The sequence below is a fragment of the Nerophis ophidion genome, linkage group LG27, assembly GCF_033978795.1.
Source record: "Nerophis ophidion isolate RoL-2023_Sa linkage group LG27, RoL_Noph_v1.0, whole genome shotgun sequence".
NCBI lineage: Eukaryota > Metazoa > Chordata > Actinopteri > Syngnathiformes > Syngnathidae > Nerophis > Nerophis ophidion.
In genome coordinates, this window is record NC_084637.1 from 34,682,805 (window position 1) to 34,696,446 (window position 13,642).

Genomic DNA, 13,642 nt, shown 5'->3' on the forward strand with positions numbered 1-13,642 from the left:
AACTTAAGAACAGCAGGTGGGAACAATTGGGCGGTTTCAGAACAAGTTGAATGGACTCCTCTTAGGAAGAAAGATAAGAGGAAAAGTTAGGAACTTATTGCTGAATGGGTCCCATTGAGCATTTGGAGGTGAGAAGACAACATTCTAACCGATATTGGCTTTGAAGTGGAAGGCGCAGACGTCGTGATGCGCGCACCAAATAAAGGAATGAATGTACAAAGCTGACTAATCATCAACATGTCTGATATTAGCAGAGGCCAACATGAACTCCTGTGCTTGTCCAAGAGGGGTAACATCATCTCTGCTGTGTGTCTAACTATGTTAGTGCAACAGCATACAAGAGCAAGCTACTTTGGGGATTGGCCAGGTGGGCTTTGGTTTGCCCGCTCACCCCCACACACACTTTGACCTGCTGCTTAAGAATTTGCTTTTATTGTTCAGGGTCAGCTGGGGAGGTCAGAGGCCAGCTGAGAGCTCAAGCATGTGAAGTGTCTTTTTACATTTATTTATACTCATTTTCTCTTCCCTTAATCCTCCTGTGCTGATAATGGCCTCGCCTCGGACCCACTTTGCCTTCACCAAACCACCCACCACCCTTTTTAATGAGTCAGCCAACATGAATTGCTTGCCTCAGGCTATGTCCGTACATAAAGTACTATCTTTAAACATGGTTTTCCCCTCACGGGCGTAAAAGATAAGGAAATGTCTACGGAAAAAACACTTTTGTCGGCTGTCAAACGCATGCCAAAGCAGCAGTTGGCGATGAAACCTGCTGTCTTGCGGCAATTTTTGAACAAAGAGAATCCTGAAGAAAGGAAAATGTGCTCATAACCAAAATGGCAAAGCAACAAAAACATCCAAAAATCCATCCAGAGTTTGGCCACAAAATACACTATCACATAATCACTCAAGTTAGTTATTTCCCCGAAAGCTGAATATTCCTAATATCCCACTAGGGATGTAACAAAAGGAAAGTTCAAAATCACCAAAATGATCCTTATGACGATTATGTTGAAAGTCCTCAAAAACTAAACATTTTTATTTATTTTTCTGGAGTTTGCATGTTCTCCCCATGAATGCGTGGGTTCCCTCCGGGTACTCCATCTTCCTCCCACTTCCAAAGACATACACCTGGGGATAGGTTGATTGGCAACACTAAATTGGCCCTAGTGTGTGAATGTGAGTGTGAATGTTGTCTGTCAATCTGTGTTGGCCCTGCGATGAGGTGGCGACTTGTCCAGGGTGTACCCCGCCTTCCGCCCGATTGTAGCTGAGATAGGCGCCAGCGCCCCCCGCGACCCCGAAAGGGAATAAACGGTAGAAAATGGATGGATGGATAAACCTAAAAGAATACACACTAGAGATGCGCTGTTTGCGGTCTCATCCGCGGAGTCCGCAGATAAACCGCGGGTCGGGCGGTTGACATGATGAAAAAATGAATTTTAATTAGATTCGGGCGGGTGGCGGTTGAACCATCCAGAAATATTTGATATGCATGGTTCTGGGATCGGTATCCTTTGCCAATCAAAGCGCAATTTGAGACCTGTGTCATAAAGCGAAGAAGACAATATGAGACGCTATTATTCTCCTGAATGACTGCCGGTAGTCCCCCAGATAATAAGTAATAGGAAGTGCTATGAAGCCATTGGCTTTGTCGCCTTCTACAACATGTACGATCTGCTTGTCAGTCCAGCATCATGTTGTGTGTGTGGCTTCTGCGGCAACACACACACGACTGCAAGGCATACTGGGTGACACAGAGTACACTAATGGTTGTGATATAAACAATTTTAACACTCTTAGTAATATGTGCCACGCTGTGAAGCCACACCAATTAAGAACGACAAACACATTTCGGGAGAACATCCTCACAGTAACACAACATAAACGCAACACAACAAATACCCGTAATTCTTTGTATTCATGACACATCCTGACTATTTTATACACCCCGCTAGCAACTGACCAGCGCAAGGTCTGACAGTTGTGGAAATAAACTCGTCAGAAGTATGCAGTGTTTACTTGAAGCAGCTGACTAGTTGACCAAGAGTCTAGTCTGTGGCTAGTATACAGTGTTTACTTGAGCAGATGACTAGTTGACAAGGAGTCTAGTCTGTGGCTAGTATACAGTGTTTACTTGAAGCAGCTGACTAGTTGACCAGGAGTCTAGTCTGTGGCTAGTATACAGTATTTACTTGAAGCAGCTGACTAGTTGACCAGGAGTGTAGTCTGTGGCTAGTATACAGTGTTTACTTGAGCAGATGACTAGTTGACCAGGAGTCTAGTCTGTGGCTAGTATACAGTGTTTACTTGAGCAGATGACTAGTTGACCAAGATTCTAGTCCGTGGCTAGCATACAGTGTTTACTTGAAGCAGCTGACTAGTTGACCAGGAGTCTAGTCTGTGGCTAGTATACAGTGTTTACTTGAGCAGATGACTAGTTGACCAGGAGTCTAGTCTGTGGCTAGTATACAGTGTTTACTTGAGCAGATGACTAGTTGACCAGGAGTCTAGTCTGTGGCTAGTATACAGTGTTTACTTGAAGCAACTGACTAGTTGACCAAGAGTCTAGTCTGTGGCTAGTATACAGTGTTTACTTGAAGCAGCTGACTAGTTGACCAGGAGTCTAGTCTGTGGCTACTATACAGTGTTTACTTGAAGCAGCTGACTAGTTGACCAGGAGTCTAGTCTGTGGCTAGTATACAGTGTTTACTTGAAGCAGCTGACTAGTTGACCAAGAGTCTAGTCTGTGGCTAGTATACAGTGTTTACTTGAAGCAGATGACTAGTTGACCAGGAGTCTAGTCTGTGGCTAGTATACAGTGTTTAATTGAAGCAGCTGACTAGTTGACCAGGAGTCTAGTCTGTGGCTAGTATACAGTGTTTACTTGAGCAGATGACTAGTTGACCAGGAGTGTAGTCTGTGGCTAGTATACAGTGTTTACTTGAAGCAACTGACTAGTTGACCAAGAGTCTAGTCTGTGGCTAGTATACAGTGTTTACTTGAAGCAGATGACTAGTTGACCAGGAGTCTAGTCTGTGGCTAGTATACAGTGTTTACTTGAAGCAGCTGACTAGTTGACCAGGAGTCTAGTCTGTGGCTAGTATACAGTGTTTACTTGAAGCAGCTGACTAGTTGACCAGGAGTCTAGTCTGTGGCTAGTATACAGTGTTTACTTGAAGCAGCTGACTAGTTGACCAGGAGTCTAGTCTGTGGCTAATGTACAGTGTTTACTTGAGCAGATGACTAGTTGACCAAGATTCTAGTCCGTGGCTAGTATACAGTGTTTACTTGAAGCAGATGACTAGTTGACCAGGAGTCTAGTCTGTGGTTAATGTACAGTGTTTACTTGTAACTTGGCATGGATGTCGTGTACCCAAATACTTTGTCTCTGCATGCAAACTGTGTCCGAGGTCTGAACTCTGCACGGTAAATGAGTCCACACCTGTCTGGTTTTTATTAGAACTCTTCATTGCGTAACCCCGAGCTGACCCCCCAAGCTCGCTCATCTCCTTCACATCCTTAATGCCTTCCTGCTGTGTCCCTGATGTCAGGAATACTTTCAACCGCTTATGTTTTCCCTTTTTTTTTAACCCCCCTTTTCAAATCAGGTACGACTTCATCGAGATCCGTGATGGGACTTCGGAAAATGCAGACGTCTTGGGTCGTCACTGCAGTAACATCGCCCCAGCGCCGATTATCTCGTCAGGTCCCTCCCTGCAGATACGATTTGTGTCGGACTACGCCCACCAAGGAGCTGGCTTCTCCCTACGCTACGAAATCTTCAAAACAGGTGAGGGGTCTGCTGCGGAGAGTATACGCATGTGATGGAGTTCTTTAATTTCTTGTGGCTGCAGCAAGTGGTCGTTTAAAGCAGTGGTCCCCAACCAACAGTCCAGGGACCGGTACCGGTCTTTGACGTATTTGCTACCTGGCCGCAGAGAAACATTAAATATTTGATAAAAAACTGCATTTTCTCCAACTTAACTTTGGCCAGTCCCACTAGAGCAGGGGTGTCTAACTTGCATTGAGGGCCACTAGAGCAGGGGTGTCTAACTTGCATTGAGGGCCACTAGAGCAGGGGTGTCTAACTTGCATTGAGGGCCACTAGAGCAGGGGTGTCTAACTTGCATTGAGGGCCACTAGAGCAGGGGTGTCTAACTTGCATTGAGGGCCACTAGAGCAGGGGTGTCTAACTTGCATTGAGGGCCACTAGAGCAGGGGTGTCTAACTTGCATTGAGGGCCACTAGAGCAGGGGTGTCTAACTTGCATTGAGGGCCACTAGAGCAGGGGTGTCTAACTTGCATTGAGGGCCACTAGAGCAGGGGTGTCTAACTTGCGTTGAGGGCCACTAGAGCAGGGGTGTCTAACTTGCGTTGAGGGCCACTAGAGCAGGGGTGTCTAACTTGCGTTGAGGGCCACTAGAGCAGGGGTGTCTAACTTGCGTTGAGGGCCACTAGAGCAGGGGTGTCTAACTTGCATTGAGGGCCACTAGAGCAGGGGTGTCTAACTTGCATTGAGGGCCACTAGAGCAGGGGTGTCTAACTTGCATTGAGGGCCACTAGAGCAGGGGTGTCTAACTTGCATTGAGGGCCACTAGAGCAGGGGTGTCTAACTTGCATTGAGGGCCACTAGAGCAGGGGTGTCTAACTTGCATTGAGGGCCACTAGAGCAGGGGTGTCTAACTTGCATTGAGGGCCACTAGAGCAGGGGTGTCTAACTTGCGTTGAGGGCCACTCCGCAGTCATGGCTGCCATGAGAGGGCCGCTTGCAAGAGTAAATAATTCTTGAATTTGCCTATGAATTTAAATATATCTTTTTACATTTCTTACGTAAAGAGTTTTAAAAAATCTGTGGATTTTACCACTGTTTTTTACAGTTAAATGTTGCCAGACTTTTACAATAAAATATTTGGTGTTTTTTTTTATTTTAATTATTATTATTAATGAAACTTTTGGTGTACAAAATGAGACGGAGTGGAAGATTGTACATGTAAACAAACTGCTGCGTCACAGTCCACAATATGGTGCGTTCAAGAACCGCTGAAATTCGTAGGACAAAACGATACTCTTCTCCATACTTGCCAACCCTCCCGGATTTTCCGGGAGACTCCTGAACTTCAGCGCCTCTCCCGAAAACCTCCCGGGACAAATTTTCTCCCGAAAATCTCCTGAAATTCAGGCGGAGCCGGAGGCCACGCCCCTTCCAGCCCCATGCGGACCTGAGTGAGGACAGCCTGTTTTCAATATAAACAGCGTGTCTGCACAATGACGTTATAACTGTAGAATGATCGAGGACTAGTTCTTGATTTCGTATGTGGGTTTATTGTTAGGCAGTTTCATTAACGTCCTTCCAGCGCGGTAAAAACACACAACAACAGCAGTCACGTTTTCGTCTAACGTGAATCAGTTTGTCTGCCGTAAACAGCAATGTTGTGACACTCTTAAACAGGACAATACTGCCATCTACTGTACATGCATATGGTTGGAAAAATAGTGACAGAGAATAGAACAAGGATGGACAATTCAACCCATAAGTCAACATTGAGTAGTACTGTAATACTGAAATTCAAGTATTTATTTTATACGACATACTTGACACTTAACCGCGCCCCGCCCCCAACCACGCCCCTCCCACCCCCCACCTCCTGAAATCGGAGGTCTCAAGGTTGGCAAGTATGCTCTCCTCAGAGAAGCATACACACAAACATATTAAAGAGTGGTAGTTCTAACAACTGGGAAGGTTTGTGTCATCTTTGCCCTCCAAACAAAAAACGGACTAAAACAAAAAAAGTATTTCCCCCTATCTTTTTCTATTTTTAATCCTTTTTTAAACATGCGCCAGGGAGCCACTAGGGCGGCGCTAAAGAGTCGCATGCGGGTTGCTGACCCATGTTAGAGGGCATAAACACTCACACAAGTGGACATAAATATGTATCATTTATGATTTTTTTAAATGATTGTGAGTAGTCTCGTCCTCTTTTTTTTTGCTCTGAGTTAATGATCAGAACCAAGGATCGATCAACCTGGCGTTTCCCACAACTCTGCTCACAAACACATCAACCCAGGAAGCCGAGCCAGCAGAAAACACACGTTTCCAAAAAGGCTTTTATTTATGACCTTAAAGCTCCCCAAACTGTGAAAGGAATGCTTGCTTAATTGGAGTGAAATCCACTTTCCACTTCCTCTCGGGTGACCAGCGGGGTTGAGCGCCTGCGTTGGCGGGCTGGGGATGGTGGTGGGGTGGGATGTGACGCTTGGACCTCGGGTCAAAGGTTTTACGGGTAAAGGCCGAGGCGAGGAGATTGATGGGGATGAGCGTGAGCCAAAATGGAATTTTCTGGAGGCTGCTGAAGTGCACAAGGTGAAGTACAATTTAAAGGCGGGGTTGTTTCGTGTGTGTGTGTGTGTGTGTGTGTGTGTGTGTGTGGGAAATGGTCAAGTGGCCTTGAGGCAGCTGAAGGATTTATGCTCAATTGAGTCGATGTGACTTTACAACGTTGTAGTGTGTTCCACTTGAGCCAGATATCACCTCTTCAAACACGTCTGTGGCCGAAAAAAACTTCAATAGACCAAATTCCTTATCACCTTTTCTACTTTTTAAGCTTCTCGGGCGAGCGCCATTGATCGTTGTTGCGCAAATTATTTTCAAAAGGAATTCATCACAGTTATGAGTTATTTTCCCCTGAAAGTAATTGAATTAGTAACATAATTAGTACTTCTTCAATGTAATTATAGTGTTATGGCCGCATGGAGTGGTGGCTGTGGGACGTAATGAACACGTCACATGCGTGATGTAATGACCTGTGTGTGTTTAGTGCTGGCGTGTGTGTGTGTGTTTAGTGCTGGCGTGGATGTGTGTGTGTGTGTGTGTGTGGAAACGGTTCTGAGGTAGGAAAGTGAAACTATACGGTGTTGGAGCTAAGCACTCTGTCAGGACGCGGACTTTGGTGTAATTTGTTTTCCCGTGGTGCAAAGCGATTGGAACGGACCTGGCGTGAAGGTAAGGACATCTTTTAATTAATAACTCAAAAAAAGGAACAAACGAAAGGCGCTCACAGTGTAGTTACAAAACTTGGCCATGAAACAAAACTCACACAATGGGAGAACTATGAACATAAAACAAAACTTACGATGGCATGAAAAACTTACTTGGACCGAGAAAGAGCATGGATCATCGGCATGGATAACATGGGTGTGTAGGAGGTGATGTCGCCAGGCTGACTGCCTGGCAACTTCAGGCTTAAATAGGTGCAGTGATGACAGGTGCGTGAGTCAAGAACACATAACAGGTGAAAACTGATGGGTTGGCATGGTGACAAAACAAACAAGAGTGCCCAATGAATCCAAAACAAAACAGAACGTGACCACAGAACATGACACACTGCTGTTGATGGGTTTTAGGCCAGAATAAAGTTAACCCTTTAGTAGTGTTGTCCCGATACCAATATTTTACTTAAATTATTTAGATACTTTTTGGTACTTTTCTAAATAAAGGGGACCACAAAAAATGCATTATTGGCTTTATTTGAACAAAAGGGTACATTAAACATATGTTTCTTATTGCAGTTAAGTCCTTAAATAAAATAGTGAACATACTAGACAACATGTCTTTTAGTAGTAAGTAAACAAACAAAGGCTTCTAATTAGTCTGCTGACATATGCAGTAACATATTGTGTCATTTTCCATTCTATCATTCTTGTCAAAATTAAGTACTAGTGGTAGAAATATATCTACTTATTCATTTACTGTTATTCTCTCTGAATTTTATTCTATCTACACTTCTGTTAAAATGTAATAATCACTTATTCTTCTGTTTGGATACTTTACATTAGTTTTGCACAAATTTGGGTATCAATCCGATACCAAGTAGTTACAGGATCATACATTGGTCATATTCAAAGTCTTCATGTGTCCATGGTCTTATTTTCTGAGTTTATAAACATGATATTAATTTTTTAAAAAGTAAATATGTTGTGGGCGGCATAGCTTGATTGGTAGAGAGGCCGTGCCAGCAACTTGAGGGTTGCAGGTTCGATCCCCGCTTCCGCCATCCTAGTCACTGCCGTTGTGTCTGTGGGCAAGACATTTTACCCAGCAGCTCCCAGTGCCACCCACACTGGTTTAAATGTAACTTAGATATTGGGTTTCACTATGTAAAGCGCTTTGAGTCACTAGAGAAAAGCGCTATATAAATATAATTCACTTCACTTGTGATGCCAAAAAATATTGACGTAATCATAGTAGTATCGACTAGATATGGTCCTGTACTTCAGTGGTCCCCAACCACCGGGCCGCAGAAGAATTTTTTATTCATTTTTCTTTAAAAAAAAATAAAATAAATAATAATAATAATAATTTTTATTAAATCAACATAAAAAACACAATATACACTTACACTTAGTGCACCAACCACAAAAACTTCCCTTTTTCATGACAAAGAAAAAAAAAAAAATGTGTGTGTGTGAGGTGAAATCTGTCCTTTACATTTGACCCTCCCCATGTTCACCCCCTGGGAGGTGAGGGGAGCAGTGAGCAGCAGCGTGTGCCGCACTCTGGAATCATTTGGTGATTTAACCCCCAATTCCAACCCTTGATGCTGAGTGCCAAGCAGGGAGGCAATGGCTCCCATTTTTTGTAGTCTTTGGTATGACTCGGCAGGGGTTTGAACTCACAACCTCCCAGTCTCAGGGCTGACACTCTAACCACAAAGCCACTGAGCTGTATACACACATACTCCATCCCCACCCCATGCCTTTGCCACCGCTTAAGTCCTTAAGAGCGACGGACGGCTGGAGCAGTGCCAGAAGGGTTGCAGCTTTACCTCCAGAGTCCCCCGTCGATCCCCTCCTGTTGCAAGTCTGGTGGTTTCTGTGTCGTGACATGTGTATATGTGCTTATCGTAGATATTGAGGGTTTTCCTGGCCCCAGACTGAGCCCACCCCATTGATACCTCGTCTGGGAGAAACTTTTTTTTACTCAACCTCCTCTCCTCTAGACGTTTGTAAAAATGACTACTGTTTCAAAATACACGATGCACTGAGACCCTAGTAATTGAAGCGCCGAGTGGCCAGGGAAGGCCTTATTTCGTCACAACGCTATGCCTTGCACTGCCCATGACCCAGTTACTGTGGCCCCCGACAGGTCTCGTACGGCGGTATGCATGGCAGATAGCGTTTCCATGGTTTCAGCAAGATGGTGGCATACATTTGCCGGGCTTAAGAGATGTGTGTTGTTGCCAGCGCACATAGGCGTCTGCGTGCTGCCTGTGTGGGTGGTTCCACTCGGCGCCGTACACGTGTGTCTGCCATGTGGGCGGCGTGATAAATACACGAGTGTTTATTCACGGGCTAGGAGAGCGACAGAGGTGGTGGGGAAATGATTGGGGTGACAGGAGACAAAATAACAAAAGCAGGACTGGCCATGAAGAGCTGGGATGATGATGATGATGATGATGATGACGACGACGATTGAGGGCGTGTGTTAATTGGGACCAGTGCGGCGCACGCTGGTCATTATAGGTGTTTGTCTTCCAGCAGGAAGATGAGGCGACAAACAAGCATACAGATCCCAACTGCCGTGTTTATTCACCAGAGTGAAAATAATTGTGTTTCAATTACTTCAGGTGATTACCCTTGTTTTTTTATGCTACTTTAAGTAACACAGGCATTATACTGTATTTTTAGCTATCCCAGTGGGATGCTATAGTATGTTTGTTTTAAAGGCCTACTGAAATGAGATGTTCTTATTCAAACGGGGATAGCAGCTCCATTCTATGTGTCATACTTGACCATTTCGCGATATTGCCATATTTTTGCTGAAAGGATTTAGTAGAGAACATCGACAATAAAATTCGCAACTTTTGGTCACTAATAAAAAAGCCTTGCCTTTACCGGAAGTAGCAGATGATGTGTGCGTGATGTCACGGGTTGTGGAGCTCCTCACATCTGAACATTGTTTACAATCATGGCCACCACCAGCGAGAGCGATTCGGACTAAAAAAGCGACGATTTCCACATTTAATTTGAGCAAGGATGAACGATTTGTGGATGAGGAAAGTGAGAGTAAAGGACTAAAAAAATAAAAAATAAAGACTATACAGTGGGAGCAATTCAGATGTTAGACACATTTACTAGGATAATTCTGGAAAATCCGTTATCTGTTTATTGTGTTACTAGTGTTTTAGTGAGATTATATGGTCGGACCTGTACTTTTCTTCAGCACCAGTCGACGGGTGGTGGCGATGCCCATCCCTACCCTTTGCAAGGGACCCTCTTCGAAACACAATCTTTCTAAATGATCGCTGCATAATACACTGTACTTTGTGTGTGTGTGGTCCAATCCAACCGTGTTCGCTCGACATCTCTGTTCCATAGTAAAGCTTCACCATAATCTTTCGGGAATGTAAACAATGAAACACAGGCTGTGTTTGTGTTGTTAAAGGCGGCCACAATACACCGCTTCCCACCTACTGCTTTCTTCTTTGACGTCTCCATTATTCATTGAACAAATTGCAAAAGTTTCAGCAACACAGATGTCCAGAATACTGTGGAATTATGCGATGAAAAGAGACGACTTATAGCTGTGAACGGTGCTGGAACAAAATGTCCTCTACAATGCGTAACGTCACGCATGCGTAATCATACTGCAACGTTTTAGCAGAATACTTTCGCACGAAATTTAAAATTGCAACTTAGTAAACTAAATCGGCCGTATTGGCATGTGTTGCAATGTTAAGATTTCATCATTGATGTTTAAACTATCAGACTGCGTGGTCGGTTAGTAGTTGGTTTCAGTAGGTCTTTATTGGAATACTTAAATTGTGCAAGGGGTAAATCTGCATTCTGCACCTCTTGGCCAACAGCCTGAGACTCAGCAGCATCCTCCCAGACCTCACCGATTGTGTTGCGATGAGTCTAGGACGGTAGTTTTGGCTCGAAGCTGCATGGAGACACGCCCCATCTACCAGTTACCTGGCAATGCTTGTCCGAAAATGGTACACTTTGATTGTAATTGGATAAATATTGGGGAATCCGACGCCAAACTGCGCTTTTTAAACATTTTTACAAATGTTTTGAGGTTTTTTACGAAGCTGCTGAATTGGCAAAAGCAGAGGAGAGGTGACCATTAGGTAGGTCTTTAGCTCACCAGAAAACAAAAAATATTCCCATTGCTGCCGTATTACCATTCAGATTAGGGCTGTGCCTAACGAGTATTTTCAAAGTCCATTAGTCAACAATTATCTTAATAACTCATCGGATAACAAAGACTCATTTTTCCATCGACTTCTCAAAGTCTTTTAGCCTTTGCTTACTCCCAACGAAGATGACTAATTCATTCATCAATGTTTATTTGTGCTGCTCATTCAGCTGTTAGAAAAAAATAAATGACTAATAAAATGTTTTAACAGAAAAAAAAGGCAAAGTGCTATAAAATAATGAACCTTGTTCATGTATTAAAAAACTGTTAAAATAGCAGCAATGAAAACAAACAACCAAACATAAAATCTAACTTCCTCAAAATACAATTATTTTGTGATGTTTCAAAAGGTACACACATGTATTTTGACTATTGATTAATTATTGGCAGTTTTAGCGCTCAATGTGTAGAATATTATATTTGATTTATTCTTGATAATATCTATTTCATAGAGTGCATGTTTGCACATTAGTGACTTGTCTGTGTCTCTCTGTGTGAATATGCACGCCATTCGTGTTTGTTAAAGTCTCTTTTTTTTTCGGTATTGCAAAGTCACGCTGCTTTTAATATGTACCGGATTTTTCGGACTATAAGGCGCACTTAAAATCCTTTCATTTTCTCAAAACTCGACAGTGCGCTGATAACCCGGTTCGCCTTATGTACGGAATCATTTTGATTGTGCTTACCCCCCTCGAAGCTATTTAATGTGGAACATGGTGTAATAAGTACGACCAGTTCATTGATAAGTACGACCAGTAGATGGCATTCACACATAAGAGATACATGTAGACTGCGATATGATGGCCGTCACACATAAGAGAGACGTATAGACTGCAAGATGACTCAAGTAAACAGCAAAATGGTTTATGTAGATTGAAAATATAGAACATTACACATGGCGCTCAAAAATCTGTTAAAATGTTTTTGTACGACTTTGGTAAGCTACGAAACTGCAACGCTTGATGGATTGTACTGTGCTTCAACAGAGTATTATTATGCTGTGTGTATAAGGTAAGACATAGTCCTGTAAATTTGCACGCGTCCGCCATTGTAATCCGTGACGATTACGTAGTCGATAAGCTTCTTCTTTTTGCTACTTTCTTGTTATGGAACATTTCTCCTCCACTGTTGCCATTTCTAGTATAAAGTAGTGTAAAGTTTTTACTTACATCTGTCAGTAAACTCGCAGTGAAAGCGCTAAAACATACCGGTGTTGTGAGTTTCAATTATTCACCCAAGGAAATTTACTTATTAGAGAGTTCCAGTTGGACGGTTTTTCACGGGACACATTTCCGACATTGTTATTGCATGAGTAAGCCACGGATCAGGAGATGCTGCTCAGTTATTGATTGAAGTAAAGTCATTAAAAGTTAGCTGCATCTTTTGACACTTCTTCCACTCCCGTCCTTGCACGCTACACCGCTACAACAAAGATGACAGGTAGAAGACGCTGTCGAAGGTAAATAAGACGGCCCACAAAATGCCGCATCCTGAAGTGACTGTCAGAAAGCCACTTCAAGAAGATGTGTTAAACATCATTTATGCAACCTTTTGAGCAAGGAACCACCATTACATGTTGTGTAGACCAAAAGGCAGTCTTTGACATTTAGAAAAAGTGTAAAATAACATGACCCCTTTAATGCGCCCTATAATCCGGTGTGAAATACACCTGCTCATTGGCAGTGCACCTTAAAATCAGCGCAAAAATACGCTACTTGAATTGGTGTAGACAAAGTTTAGCGGGCTGACTTTAGCTAAAATGATAGTTAAAGTAATTTTTCACACAACTTGGACTCACTCTCTAGTTAGTTAACAAGGCATAAACTAACACTCTAACCGAGGTTGTGACTGCATCCTCCCTCAAAACCTCCGACATCATGTCTCCGCTTTGAATACTCATGTATCACAGATGTACCGCCATGAGAACAAGGTCCGCTCAGCAAAATCAGCAAGGTATTCATGTTTTTTAAGAATAAAAGGAAATATCCTTGCACATTACATGTTAGCACTTGGCAGGTGACCCACTTTCACTCGGACTAACACGAGCGATGTCGTCACCACTATTGTCAACGACAAATGTTATTGTCGACAATGTCGACTAATCGTTGCAGCCCTAATTCAGGTCCGCAATTATTACATCATAAAAAGACTTTCTGACTGCCTTACTCGAGAAAAAGCGAAATTTGTCATACACCTCAAACGGCGTCAGTAAATGTAGTTTGTCAATTGTTGACTAAACTCAATTTGAACATCTATTTTCATAATCAGGTGAATAAATGCGGGAACTCATACACTTGTTTGTACAAATAAGCACATAAATATGAACAGATTCACAATAGGGGTAAAGTAGTTCATGTTTAAAAGATCTTGTGGCGATTTCAAGTCTCAGGTTTTTGAGTGGCGTGAAAATGAAAGTTGTGATAAACAACTTCCACATCATGT

General features: G+C 43.0%; 1 protein-coding gene across 4 annotated transcripts in view; it reads left to right on the forward strand.

Annotated features, from left to right (window-relative positions):
- Positions 1–13,642, forward strand: part of nrp2a (neuropilin 2a) — a 155,943-nt gene that overhangs the window by 46,563 nt on the left and 95,738 nt on the right. For all 4 annotated transcript variants that reach the window (XM_061889402.1, XM_061889403.1, XM_061889404.1 and 1 more), the window contains one exon: positions 3,612–3,793. In XM_061889402.1, coding sequence (XP_061745386.1) covers positions 3,612–3,793 — 182 coding nt within the window. The remainder of the gene's footprint in view (positions 1–3,611; positions 3,794–13,642) is intronic.